The sequence below is a fragment of the Choloepus didactylus genome, chromosome 7 (genome assembly GCF_015220235.1).
Source record: "Choloepus didactylus isolate mChoDid1 chromosome 7, mChoDid1.pri, whole genome shotgun sequence".
Lineage (NCBI taxonomy): Eukaryota > Metazoa > Chordata > Mammalia > Pilosa > Megalonychidae > Choloepus > Choloepus didactylus.
This window is the reverse complement of record NC_051313.1, coordinates 47,474,008-47,489,215: the sequence shown is the minus strand read 5'-3', so window position 1 is coordinate 47,489,215 and position 15,208 is coordinate 47,474,008. Positions and strand designations below refer to the sequence as shown.

Below are 15,208 nucleotides of genomic sequence, written 5' to 3'. Positions count from 1 at the left end.
AAGCAAAGCCAGTCTGCCCAGCCCAGAAGGGTTTTCAAACTAGAATTTCCACAAGAATCTATATAATACCCATGTTGACCATATTAAAGGGACTAAAATTAAAGTGAACAATGAAGGGGAAATAGCCGGATGAGTTTGGTTTTAAAATATTGAGTCTTATATTACTAACATATATAGTGATTTCCCTTCTGCCATAGTGACATCTGAAGTTTCTTTTATAGGATCTACCTGAAAATATAGGGGTTTCTAAGGGAATGGCACTGGGCAATCTTCTCTCTCACTACAAGCTCTTGCTAAATCCTAAGGATTTAGTTATTATGTTTATGCTGATGGCTTCCAAGTATTTCTCCATTCCAAACCTTTCTAAATCCAAATCCAAATCCAAGTTCAAAACTTGGATATCCAAGTGACTACTTACCATCTCCAATATGATATATTCCAGATATCACAAATGTAATGCAAAAAAAAAACTTTTTTTTTTTCTCATCAATTTGTTTCCTACTTCAGGGCTCCCCCATCAAATTAAACTGTACCACCATCCATTTAAGGAAGGGATCCAAGAATAACCCATGAGTTCTCACTTTCTCTAACCACATTTTTTCACAGTAAATCATATTTTTCCCTATGCTACAGCATTTCAAGAAATTGGCCTCAGTCTACTGAAATCTAATGCGGAAAAGGTCAGTCTTTTTCTGTTGTCTCCAAAGAACATAATCAATGATTGGAGACTATTGGGGGGCAGATTTTGGCTCATTCAGATGAAGACTTGCTTAAGTCAGCCCTTTGCAAGAAAGAATAAATGCATATACTTGTAGAGAGCTTACCAATGCTATACAAATTCAGGCTTAAAAATAATGTTGTCTTCCTGGCATAGAGAACAAGGAATTTATGGGAGAAATGTTGGAATACAATGTTTTCAAAGTTTTATATCTCTTTTTCTTAGCTCGTGATACAAACAGCTTTCTTATCACTTTCCTTTCCCTCCATAATACATATATATATATATATATGTTCTATATTAACAAATCTCTACATTTACGCTAGCTATTTTTCTTTAAAACTTTTATATAGAATAATAAGGCACAATACTGCATTCCATTAACCTAGGAACATTAGAGGCATCTTTGGTGAATAACAAAGTAGGCTTGATTACCCATTTCAGCACAAATTGTATGATTTCACAGTCAAGTGATCAAATAGTGAATTAAAGGAAAAGATAGCCATGAGCAAAAGGAAACCTCGTGCACAGGAAAGGTTTTAAGTGTTCATAACAGAAGATAATTTGGCTACAAGATATCAACTCCTATATGAGTTGATAAGACAGGGAATTAGCTATTTTTAAAACATAACTCTCCCTTCATTATATTTTAAAGTAGGCCATGTTTTTCCAATAGTACTTTTGGAGCTTTTCACAGAGATGTTGTTTACTTAGCATTCATTCACTATTCAAGAGTACTTTTATTTTGTATGTTTAAAAAAAAAAATCAAGCACATGTCCAACCATGTATAAGAATCAAAATCCAGAATTATATGTTTAAAAAGAAATAATTATTTTCATGTATTTATGAAAAGATGAATCCTATAATTAGATGAAATTGAAGAAATCACAGAATATGCAAGGTAGAATGAATTAAAGTAAATGTTCAGTTTGGCCTTCTCATTCTAAAAGGAACTAAAGCAATTCTGTTAATTATAGTTCTCTAACCAATACTGAAACTTTTCTAGTGGAAATATTTATATCACCATGTTTAGTTAGCATGAACTTTCAGTAGTCACAACACTATGAGTTCATGGGCAACTTGGGGGTTGGTATTTAACTTCAGGGACTGCTATGGAATTTCTGATAGAATTCAGGATCTCTACGTAATTACTTCACCACAGAGGTCTTGTGAATCCAATTTCATTTATGTAAAGAAGTTTGATATGTCCCTTTGGCCTATATTCCATCTATAGTGGACATTTTTTCAGATCAAAGAAATGTCAAGTCATTTCATAGCTCTGAACTTTTAATCAAACTTCAGAACTTTACCCAGAAAGAGCTACTATATCCTCCACTGACCAGCAAACAGCTATTTATCTTTCAATATCCAATTAAAGGCACCTTTTAGATAAGGCTTATCCTGATATCTGACCCAAAAGGAATTCTTTTCTTGTTAGCTGCAAGTTTTTTCAAGAGGGTGAAGTTGAGTGATTGAAGCAAAATACCAAAAGACACATGCAAAGTTTCTCAAATGTAGATAAAAGATTTTACTCATTTACTCATAGATTCACAGTCTGTAGGTAGCATGTTTGTACACCTGGTCAGGGATACACACTTCCTAGGCCCACAAATTCCTATGTAGTGGCCAAGGTGCAAATTGCCACACTTGGGGTGAGGATCTTGTCTTGGTTTACCAGTGCTGCTACAACAAATACCTGTTGACTTAAACAACAGGAATTTATTGAATCACAGTTTTGGAGGCTAGAAGTCCAAAATCAAGGTGTTGGCAGGCCACACTTTCTCTGATGTCTGTAGCATTCTGGTGCCAGCAATCCATAACAGTCTCTGCCTCTCTTACATGGAAATCTGGGTCTCTCTGACCCCTCCTCACTCCTTCTACCTTATCCAAATTTCCTTTGCTCATAAGGACTTTAGCTATATTGGATTAAGGTCCATCCTGATTCAATTTGAACTCAGACCTTTGAAGATCGTGTTTACAAATTAGTACACATCCACAGAATCAGCATTTAGGACATGAACATGTTTTGGTGGGAGGCATGACTCAATCCATAACAGATCTCAATGGAGCCTTCAAAAATCTCCCTTTATCACTCTCAGAGCTGTGTTTATATTCCTGTGGTTCATTTGAAATGTTTGGGAAACTCTGGCAACAGGCCTGCCTTCTCATCTGGCTTCACACTATTACAAGCCTGAGTGTTAAGTAGGATAGTCTGAATTGCAGGGCAGGCTCAGGTTCCGGTCCTTTCAGAATTCTATTCCTGAAGTATCCTTCTGTATGCCTCATGTAGATTTTTCATCTATGTAATTTTGGGGGGATTTGTTTATTCACAGATTTATCTTTCCTAATAAATTATCCAACCCTTAAGGCAAGAGAGGGTCCTCTTTGTCATTGTGTCACCAGCACTTATCAAGATGTCTGGCACATAAATGTTATACAGATATGTTGACTGCAATAAACCACTAAAAAGCCAGCATTTACCTCTATTTGCATTACCATAGTCCTTCTTCTCGGTGTTTTAAGATATGTGATATTTTACCACTGTGTAATTTTTGAATGAGTCACTAAAATAAATATAAGTGCCCTTTACATGATGATCACACACCTATTATTACAACTCCTTCCTCTCTTATTTTCAAAGAATTTTTAAATCCTTTTTTTTTCTTTTACAGCTTGTCTTTCCTTTCCCATTATACCATTCTATGTATTTAGTTTTCTCTCTTCTCTGTGCATGTACTCTCAGCAAACATGTCCATTTCTATGGCTCTTAAATTTATTTTAACAGATGACTTACTTATTTTTAGATGCAGTCTCCAGTTTCATGAATTTTCCTAGCATAATACTATCAATTTAACATTAACCTCTACATCTTCTACCAGCACCAAACTTCAATTATCCAATATAAATGTTCTCCCCAATTTCTTTATTTCTATGAATGATATTATAATTGCCTAAGGCATCCAAACTTAAAACCTTGTTACTTTTTCCCTTGTGACTACATGCCAGCAGTTGCTTTGCCTCATATTGTATAAACATCTTTCTTTTCCTACTGCTTATATTTTAAACCTCTAACTACTGTAGTTAAATGTTATGCAGTGGCTTAAAATAATAACGTTGTAATGCCACAGAATCTATGGTTGAAATATTTGGACAAGTTATGACTTGTCTCTGTGGTTGGCACCCAGGATAATTGTACCTCTTACCTGGCAGTTCAGGGCTCCAAAAATAAACATCCTGGCGAACAAGGCAAAAGCTGCATCACCTTCTATGACCTATCTTTAAAATTTCAGCATCATTTCTGTCACATTTTCTTGGTTACAAATAAGTTACAAGGCTGCCCAGATTCAAGAGGACAGGACATAGATCCTTCTCTAAATGAAGATGTATAACGGTTACATTGTAGAAAAGCATGTGGCATACCAGACATGGTTTCCATCATTTATGGAAAATACAATCTGTTACAGTCTGCTGACTGGTCATAAAAACTAACATCACTTCCAAATGCAAAATATACTCACTCTTTCCCCTAAGACCACCAAAGTCTCATCCCATTATGACATTAGCACAAAGCATATTTGCCCAGAGTTCAGATTCTCATTATCTATATCAGGTACACATGTGAATAAGGCCCCTCAGGTGTAGCTCCTCTTGATGTGACAATATGAACTAAAAACAAAATTTATCTATCCAATGTGGTAGGCATGGGATAACCACCATAGACACTCCCATTAAAAATGGGGAAGAATGGAAGCATATAGAAGTCATAGGTACATAGAAAATCTGACCTCAGCCAGAAATATGTTCTCAGTTCCTTCATTAGGGCTTATTTGGACTTTCTCAGAGTTGTTTTCCATGTCCCCTGACTCTGACCTCTGGGCTCTTGGTTCCACTCTCTGTGTCATTCATTATTTTCTATATAAAGTGGTCTAGTTTGCAGCTGAGTAACTTTCTAAGATTGCTTTCAAGCTTAAAGTCTTCATTTCATTGTGTGATCTCTCTAACCTTTTCAGCTCAAATTGATACAATTTCTTTAAAATGCCATAGGCTTCCTGTGCATCACTTGATTAAACAAACACCACATCCACAAATCTCTTTAAATAAACCATTCTCTCCTTTAGGATATCCGTGAGGCTACTGTGAGGCCCCTGAAGTTCTTAGAAACCCTATTATTTAATAAAAGAATACGTGGTACATGTGCTACATGTCCCTAACATTCCCAGAAACTTTTTTTCTGTCTTTAAGTGTCTATGAGGTGCCATCTCAAATCTATCTGAAGTCTTCACTAAGGATCTTACAACTTGCCCAGGAATTTGATTTTTGCCAAAGGCCTCTTCCCACCTGAGAATTCCTTGCTGGTTGCAGCGAACTCTTTGCCATTCTAAGACATTTACATTTCTTCAAATTCCTTTCAAAAACTAAATAGTTGATTCTTTTTCTCTCCTGTCTCATTTTAATAAAAGTAGATAATGGAAGCCAGGCTCCATCCTTATCACATTGACTGGACATTCCCTTTTCTAGATCATAATGTTCATTAGATATATTTTATATTCTCAATGTTACCTTGGGGGCAGTTCTGGTAAACATTTCACCACCATTTACCAATTTCTTCGGCATCCAATAATGTTGTCATTCCTATTCTCCAACCACTGCAGTCCAGTTTATGTTCTAGTTATGCCTGCTGAATAGCAAATTATCCCAAAAATCAGTGGCTAAAACTTCCATTTTATTATAATCATGGTTTGTGTAGGTCAAAAATCTGAACAGGTCACATCAACAATGGCTTATGTCTGTTGCATAATGTCTGGTGTCTCAAAAGGAAAGATTCAAAGGTTCAGGATGACTCAAGAGTTGGAAGTGGAATGATCCGAAGTGTGTTCCCTCATATGTCTGCTGGTCAGTGTTGATTGTTGGCTGTCCTAAACTGGGATGTCAATCAGAGTACCCAAATGTGACTTTTCCATATATTCTGGGTTTCTTTCAGAGCACAGCATCCTCAGGTACTGGTGGCTTAGAGCCCCAAAAGTGAATTTCCTTGCAAACAAAGTAAAAGATTTTTCATCTTTTATGACCTAGCCTCACAAGTCATGTAGCAACATTTTCATAAAAATATATTATTTCCAACTCCCCCTCCCCCAGATTTAAAGGATGGAGAAATTAATTTCCAACTCTGCATGAAAGGAGTGTCAAGGTTACATTTTAAGACAATATATGAGATGTGAGATATTGTTGTGATCCTTCTTTGAAAAATACAGCCTTCACGTATAGGAACTATCTCCATTGACCCAAGATTCAAAACATGGGTCTGGATCATTTTCACAAGGTTCATTATCCTTACTATAATATCTGTATTTCTTATGACTGCTTGGAAAAAATAAGACATATTCATCAAAACAAGGTTTATCTAAATATAAACATAAATGACTTAAGCTAACCAAAACATACCTGAGTGGCTTAGGGGATGTTCAACCAAAATAAGGTGAATCAATCCACAGGATGACAGAATCAGAAGAGATTATTTTGAATAAATGTGAATGTTTCAGTTTGCTATAGCTGTTGGAATGCAATATCCCAGAAATGGGTTGACTTTTTCAATGGGGTTTTATTAGGTTACAAATTTACAGTTCTAAGTCCATGAAAATGTCCAAATTAAGGCATAAACAGGATGAAACCTTCTCTGAAGAAAGGCTGCTGTGATCTGAGACATCTCTGTCACATGGGAAGGCACATGGCCAGCATCTGCTGGTCCTTCTCTCCTGGTTCTGGATTCAGTGGCTGTCTCCAAATGTCTCTGGGTGTTTCCCTCTGTGCTCTTACTTTACCTGCCTTTTATCCTCTCATAAAGGATACCAATGAAAGATTAAGACCCACCTTGAATGGGATGAGTCACATCTCAATTGAAATAGTCTAACCAAAAGTTCCCACCCACAATAGGTCTGCCCCCACAAGAATGGTTTAAAAGAACATGGTCTTTTCTGGAGTACATAACAGATTCAAACCAGCACAGTGAATTATGAGAAAAGAAGCAGGAGATCTAGTTAGTTCATTGTAGATGCTAAATCTGAAAGACCATCTCAGAATAAGGCAAGTTAAACCAAAGTCATATGCAAGTCAAAATTAGTGTTGAGGAGGTACTTCAAGCAATACATTTGAAATAGAAGAGTCCTGTTGTAGGAAGGAATATGAGGCAGAAGACAAAGGAGAGGCAAAGAAGAGAAATAATATGAATCCAGCACAGACATCTGAATTTTCTAATTCCTATTTGAACAGATTTTTTTTCCTGCAACTGGATTCCATGATATTCTCATGTAGATTTAATTACCCATACTTTTTGACTTGAGCTTGAGAAATTTTATATACTTTTTATAATCTTCAAATAATCTCTAGTTGCCAAACAGGAGGATAGGATTCAGAATTGTCTGGATTAATTTGACATAGTTGGTTATAATGGTAACTTTTAGTCTGAGTGGAATTTAAATTAAAAACACCCTTTATAAAAATTAGGGACTGTTCAAAATTTTATAAGTAGAAAATTGTTAGTATTCCAAAAGTGCTGATTGTAAAGGTAATATAGTGATGGCAATTCTGTTCATAAGGAAAACAATGTACAACGTAAAAGTGAAGCACATACACACACACACACAAAACATGAAATTAAGAGTTGGGCATTCATGTATTTGTGATTACATTTTTTAAATTTACCTCTAACAAATTTACCTCTCATAAATTTATAGTATGAGTCAATCTTGTTTTGGTTTACAGTCACTGTACATACATTGAAATATTTTATTAAAATACAAAATAAAGTTAAAAATGTTTAAAATATTCCATAAAGAAAGTATGGATAGAAGTTAACTCAAACTTTTTAGAATTGTTTCAGAGTTATATGAAATATCAGAGCTATTAATTCAGTTGAAAGCCTAAGGCCAATCTTAATATCTTAAATGAATAATCAGATAATAAATACAAAGATCTATTTTCTGTCTCATGACAAGATTGACTTAACCAATACTATGAATAAGGATGCTAACATTCATTTATCTGGAATACCTTAACCAACAGACCTTAAGAACTACTGAAACTGTCTTAGTTTTGTTTGGCTGCCATCCCAAATACTACAAACTGGTTTAGGCTTAAACAGCAGGAATTTATTGGCTCACAGTTTCAAAGACTAGATGGCTTGCTTCCTCCTAGAGATGGTAGCATGCTGGCTGGCTGGCAATCCTTAGACTCCTTGGCTTTTACATGGCAATGCCCTCACCTTTCTCGTATGGGTTCCATTGACTTCCCACTTTGGCTCTTCCCCATGGCTTTCTCTCTCTATGTCTGAATTTCTTCTGCTTTAAAGAACCTCAGCAATCCAGATTAAGACCCAAATTCATTCAATTGGACTACATAAATCAAAAATAATATCTTTAGGAAATCCCTTTTACAGTGGGTTCACACCCACAGGAATGTGGGAAAAGATGAAGAACATGTCTAAATTGGGGCACACAATTCAATCCACTACAGAAAAGAAAACTGATTATATTAAAACTAGGGGGCACTACATAAATTTTTCTAATTTCCTACATCTATGTATTTTCTTTCAACCAGAAATATCACACATTTAGTGTAGTACTCAGAAAGCATAGGATTAAATAAAACAAAAAATTAAGAGAGAAAAAAATCTAGCACTCCAGAGTTAAATAACACATTTTCAGACACTTAAAGAAACTCACCTTCATTAAATAATTAGGTAACACACCTAAATCAATTCCACATGTTGAAAAATATTGTATTTCTAATCCTTCCAGCTCAATCAACTTTCCTGATATGGGATTAGATTTTAGTAAGAACTTCATTATTGGCAATAAGCAATGCTGGCCCCTTACAGCATTCTTAATCCCATTTCTTTATCCTGTTTTGGTAATCCTCACTGTCTCTAGATTATCTTTAGATAATGGAGTTCTTTGCATATATGAAGGGAAAGTTGGCAGACTGTTATTAGTACGACTATTCTCAGATGTCTGCATATCATAATAGCTTCTAATTTAAATCACAAGATCCCTGTGTAATATATATATATATATATTTCTGTGATGTATTACTCCTCCAATAATATAAGAAATAATCTGGATTTAGAAAACATTTTTCCTGAAATTTACTAAAAAATCATCTTTGAATATGTTTTTGAATTGAACTGATAAGAATGAAAAATATGAAAATGAAATAATATATGGCTAATAATCATTTTATGGAAAGTATCACACACAGAGAAGATTGTTTTTCCAAGATGTTTGTTGAATATTTATATGAAGCATAGCTAAATATCAGAAGCTTTAACCCACTAAATAAATTAAATATATATTTTTCAGGTTATACTGCAATTTCAATGTAAATTGAGGTTATTTTGTTCTGAGTATAGCTTAAGGTAATTTTTATACAGCAGAAGTACATAGTCTGCCAAAAAGAGAAAGGTACTGTACCTTTAGATAACACAGGTAAATTGATGCATTACAGAAATCCTGCACATCATTTATACATGTACAAATGTAATAGCATAAAATGCACCACCATAAATCATTTCTCTTTCATTATTTAAAGTATAGTAAGGTCACCTCCAATGTTAAGACAATATTAGCCATTTTATTTATTATGGGATAGAAAATAAAACCAGTAATCTCTTATAGGACTGCAAGTCCATTTTTCCTTTGAATTTTGTTTCTTCTGTCTCTTTTATGATATTTTGATGCTGGTTTTACCAGGGAAACAAAACCCATGATTTTGTGGAACATAAATTTCCTGAGCTAAATGGAGTCCATTAGATGAAACACTGAATGCAAAGCTGTTAGATAAGGAATGGCAGTTTGCCATAAATTAAGCAATAGCCATTCAGGAGAGTATGACAGTGGAATTTCAAATTTCTCAGTAGCTAATTTATCAACAAGTAAGAATATATCATGTTTAAAAATGTAGACTATTAAACAAAGAATATGAAATAAATTAAAATCTTTCCTCATATTTTTGACAATACATAAGAACATAGTCTGACCAGATAGCTGTTGAATCTATACTGCCTGCTGACAGTTTGATTATACAAGGGTCAGGAAATATGGAGCATATTGATTTCTTATATGTGACATTAGCCTACTTATAAACCATTTCAAAGAGACTTGGGTTATTGTGAGAAGTCAAGAGAAAGTTTTTTTTGTCCTCTTCTGGAAAATAAGAGTTTAATTCTCACTACAGACGATAAAAAGGTCATGTAAATAGTTGATAGGTGGTTAAAGAGATAACCAATTCACTTTCTCTTATTCCAAATACGGCATTTGTACCCTAAAAATATGTATATTGAGAATAAGAAAGGAGTTAGGATATATATTTAAGAATCTTCATTTTCATTTGTCATAGTGGGAAAGAAAATTACTCTTCCCCTTGATGTTGGTATTGATGATGAACTTCCGTCTGAGAGATATGTCTGCTTTTCCAAACAAGAATAATCCCAACCAAAAAGGCAACAAATTATAGGGTCATGTAAGGGCAGAATAAAGATACAGGAAAATGCCCTTTTCATTGTTCCTAGTAAAACTCAGTTCTAGCATTCCCACCTATTTGAATGGTTATTGAATTTCTAAATAGTTACATCTGTTTCCATTATTTGACAGTCAAGGTTGAGATAATTGCACTGGTAACCTAATGCAATTTTTCTCATAATTTTGGTACTTGCCCTCTGTTTGATGAGCATCAGTTCACAAATGGAACAAGTATTTGGTAATTTTATAAAGAGAAAGGCTTATTACAATATTTATATAATGAAAATAAAGCATGATATTATTAAACGTTAGCAGCCAGAATTGTTTCATATTGTTGTCAGGTATTATATTGTTTATAAACCCATTGATGGATCTCTGGATAGGTGACAAATAGCATGAACTGTATTGTAATTTCTTATCCATCTGTACCTTTTATGTCTTATTTTTACTAAATTAGTAAAAAAAAATCAACAGCTGTAAGTGGTTGGGATTCAAATTTTAATCATTTTTATCAGAGCTCTGCATATTTGGGAAAAAATGAACTCAGATTAGTTTAAGAGAGTTCTCATTGAGATATCCGTCATTTTGGCAAAATAATGAACATATCATATTATCACACCAAAAGCTGGAAAGCTGAATATTTTTTAATTATTAATGATATGAATTATCTTATTCCCCATGGAGAATCAGGCTGGTGGACGTAGAAACAGCAAGTGGATCTGACAGTACATTGGCGGAGCACAGACAGCGTCTGCTACATCTCTTTTATCAATAGAATTCACGTTCAACATCAACATAAGAAAATTATGTGCAATTACAAAGTTCTTCTTACCCATAGCTTTTTTTGTTACTATTTTCATCATTAATTTTATATTTCAATTATTCAGTCTGGAGACACTGGTCAATCTGCATGATTTGGAGATAAATTATGCAAAGCAATATTAACACACATGAAAATTCCATGGAAATGACATGAGACTCCATTAACAAAATGTGTTGTTCTCTATTATCCGAACATTGCTTGAACAAATTAACATAATCTTTATATGTAAGAAATTTGGAGGAAATTTGGTATATGACAGCTCTGCACAATTTTTGCAACTTCTCTGGAAGTCTAAAATTAAATAGTCAAAAAAATTTTAAAGTAAAAAGAACATGGTTTTGACAAGTGGGATAAATAAAAAGCACGCAAAATATAATATGGCTATGTATATTTCATAATCATAATTAACCATGTTTCATATATGCCACATAGATGTGTTCATTATTGCTTAATTCTCTCACTTCAAAACTGTTGGACATTGGACAGAATTTCAGGAAACACCAGTTTTTTGTGGGCTTTAATGTGAGAAATATTGTCCCAAGAATATAGTATGCAAGTCAGTCTGTGATGCACCTTAAAAGTGAGAGTGTAGTACAAAGAACTAGATGCTGTGTATTTGCTACTTTAGAACCAAAATTAACAACAACTACAAAATTTTTGGTAAACCAAAGCTCAGATTTAGATTGTTTATAACAGCTGTTATTGAGTTTTTCCCTGATGACTGAGAAGCAGATGTTATAATTCAATGACATAAGTGTCATACTTTATGCAAAAGGAACAATATCCTCATAGTACTACTTGCCAGCAAGTAGAAATGAACCCATTGTTGAGAGAAAATTGCAAAATATTATTCATGTACACCCTCTTAGCCATGAAAGAACCACCTTTGCCAGAGATGGTGGTGTCTTTGTCTGACTCTCTTTTTTTTTTTTTTTCCATACAGATTTATTAACTGATATTGAGAAGGGGGTATGACCCTACATTTACAAATGTTGGATATTACTATAATTAAACATTAAGGAAACTTTTAAAAAGCAGTATGGTTAGTGCTTACTCATTAATTCACAGATATACACCTACAGGAATAATGAAAACCAAACAATCCTGTCCTAATACTATGTGAATTGGTATTGTAGCTTGAAATAAAATATGCAATAATAGTACCATAAATGCTTCTTAAATACCATACATTTCAACTTGATAAAAATGAAGAGGAAATGCCTTAGAAACTATTTACCAAAAGTGGCTCTGATATCCACACAGACTTGTACACAATTGTTCATAGAGGCATTATTCGTAATAGCCAAAAGGGGGTAACATCCCAAATATCCACCAACCAATGGGTGGACAAACAAAATGTGGTATAATCTTTGCAGTGGTTCAGCCATAAACAGAAATGAAGCACTGCTACATTATAGGACATGCCACATGCCAAAAGAAGACACATGTGAAAGACCACATAATGTATGATTCCTTTTAAATGAAATATCCAGAAAAGACAAATCTATAAAAATGAAATAGATTGATGGCTAGCTGGGACAGGTGGTGAGTGCACATGGGCACAAGGGATGTTTTTGTGGTGATGGAAATGTTCTAAAGGTGAATTGTGATGGTTGAACAACTCTGTTAATTTCCTAAAACTTAGATCAATTGAAGTTTATAGCATCTAATTATTCCTCAGTAAAGCTGTTTGTTTTTAAAAAAGAGAGACTTTAAGCAAATCAAAAAAATGGCTTTAGTGGTCCCAGAGACACTGATGTCAAAGATGCAGAGAGTCTGAATAATATTGTTTCAGGAAGGGTGAGAATGGATAAAAGCAGTGTTTCTAAGTTAATGTATTTTTAGATAATCTGATTTAAAATATGTGTAAATTAATAAGTATTACAGACATTTTACTATTTTGTCTATATCTGTGAAAGTTTGTGTTGTCAAACTTATAGGGAATTTTTTTTTAAAGGAGAATGACTTTATATTGAGTAGTATAATCAAAACTTCACTCATAACATAATAAACATACCTTCAATATCAGTTTTTTCACAGTTACTTCAAAGAATAACACTTCCCACTTAGAATTTACATTTTGCCTTAAATATTCCCAAACTCATTCATTTAAAGTTGGAATTTTAATCTTGACTAGCACTATGGTATTTCACTTAAGGGTAATCCTTGACCAGTGACCAAATCTGAAAGGCAGGAAGATAATGTTTTCATCTGAACAGTTTTGTTTTTAATTAAAAAAAAGTATTATCTACTTACTCAAATAAGTTATATTTCTGTCTTTAAATGCCAGCTATCTAATGGGGCTAGAAGATAATAGTAGGTTTTAAGCCAAAAAAATTTTTTAACAAAACCATGTTGAAAGATTTACATTTTTCCATAAATCATTGGGTTTACAACTGAATAATCTAAGATTATACTTTTTTCAGGACCAAGGCAGAAAAAGAAAAGAAATTTCAATGACTCCAGCCTCTTTGTATCTGCTGAAGAGGTAAGTAAGGTTAATGTACCACTTTAAGAAGTTAACTATCCTACATGTTCTAAATTTTCTAATAAACTTCTCTTTTTTTTTTTTGTTTTTTCTTTATAAGTTTGGCCACCTATTGGATGAAAATATGGGGTCCAAATTTGATAACATTGGTATGAATGCCCTGGCTAATAAAGATAATGCAAGTAAGTATCCTGAATTTTTTTTACTGAGGTTTCAAAATACCCTTGACTTAGAATTTCTGAAGATATAAATATGTTGGGAGGAACTTTTTACAGCACCTTACAACCTGAAAGGAATGGCTTTCTCATCTTCCAACTAGGCAGCATGTAGAATTAAAAAGTACTTAGATTACAACCTTTTAAAATTTAATTTGTTTAGGGAGTTGTGCATTTGCTAAGTAAATTTATGTGCTTTATAGACATTTTAATTATTTCTGATATTCATAGTACTGGTGTCTATTCTTTCATCAGTAAGTTTGTTCATTGGGAAAAAATCTTTAATAGAGCATTTACATCCTTCGTGGTCTTTAATTTGTAAAACATAAATCTTGGACAATAAATAATGATAACAGAAGAAAACAAACAAGCAGTGGATTTTGCATAGTGGACGGGAGATCAGGAGGTGCAGGCCATGGCAGGCCAAGGGCTCCTGTTTTACTCAGTAGGATGTTCTTGAGACTGCCAATAGGCTGCAGAGTGGTGAGCTCATCTTTCTTCTCCTCCCCTCCAAAGGTTTCAAACAGCTTAGATGGGAAGCTGAACGTGATGACTGGTCCTAATTTTTGCTGTTCATCCACTTTTCTTGATCTTGCTGTCTAATTCCATACATTCCAGAATGTTCAAGGGACTTATAATAAACTTCTAAGATGAAGGGAAATTTCTTGCTCATTGTTTCCCTGAAATCTTGGCTTGTGTTCATTTTATTAAACAAAAAATAAGTTCCAAAAATGCCCATAACTTCAGCTACTAAAATTCCTTTAAAGATCTTCTTTGCCAGTGGTTCCATAGTGCGGGCCATCCTGAGGGCTGTCTGACTCTCTTTTGACTGCAGAATACCAGTAAATACAGCATTGTCTTCACCATCTATTCCCACAGACCATTTAAGGAAATGGATGGAAACATTCTCAAGGTTCCTAACAAATACAAGATCCCTGTCCCAGCTGGTCCCTCCACTCTGATGTCTAGACCTGAAGCTACTGCTGAGCCAACTGGATCTTGGCCCAACACCATCCCTTATTTTGTATTTGCTGGAACTCTTGACCCCTTCCTCAGGTTTCTAACTTTGTAACTTGCTTCTGCTATGGGTCCTTAACTTTTAATCATAGCTTCCCTACCTTGGGCAAAAAGGTACACCCTCCCCCTCCCCCACCCTCTACCCTGGGGGACCTCACACAAATACGAAGGGGGCTAGGCTGACACCTGACCTCCTTCTCCCTCCGGGATTCCTGAGCATGTCCCGACCTGTGCACAGGGGTGGGGGCAGAGGCAGCCCCTGCCCATCCCCTCCACACCCCACTAAACCATCCTACAAATTAATTAATAAAAATAGTGAAAATGTAAAAACAAAAGAATGGATAAAGCTTTTGTCTCTTTTCTGACAAAAAGAGAAAAATGAAATAAAATTACAGTGCTATTTCGAAAAATAACAAAGATCCTTCATATATTAA

General features: G+C 34.4%; 1 protein-coding gene across 1 annotated transcript; it reads right to left on the bottom strand.

The window, feature by feature from the left end:
• Window positions 1-14,303: 14,303 nt before the first annotated feature.
• Window positions 14,304-14,560, bottom strand: LOC119539007 (protein CEBPZOS-like). Its single transcript, XM_037842076.1, has one exon. The coding sequence runs from the start codon at window positions 14,557-14,559 to the stop codon at window positions 14,317-14,319; it is 243 nt and encodes an 80-aa protein (XP_037698004.1). The 5' UTR covers window position 14,560; the 3' UTR covers window positions 14,304-14,316.
• Window positions 14,561-15,208: the final 648 nt, after the last annotated feature.

Bases quoted from the DNA above. Each gene is read 5' to 3' on its own strand.
- LOC119539007 (XM_037842076.1), bottom strand. From the start codon at position 14,559: ATGGCCCGCACTATGGAACCACTGGCAAAGAAGATCTTTAAAGGAATT.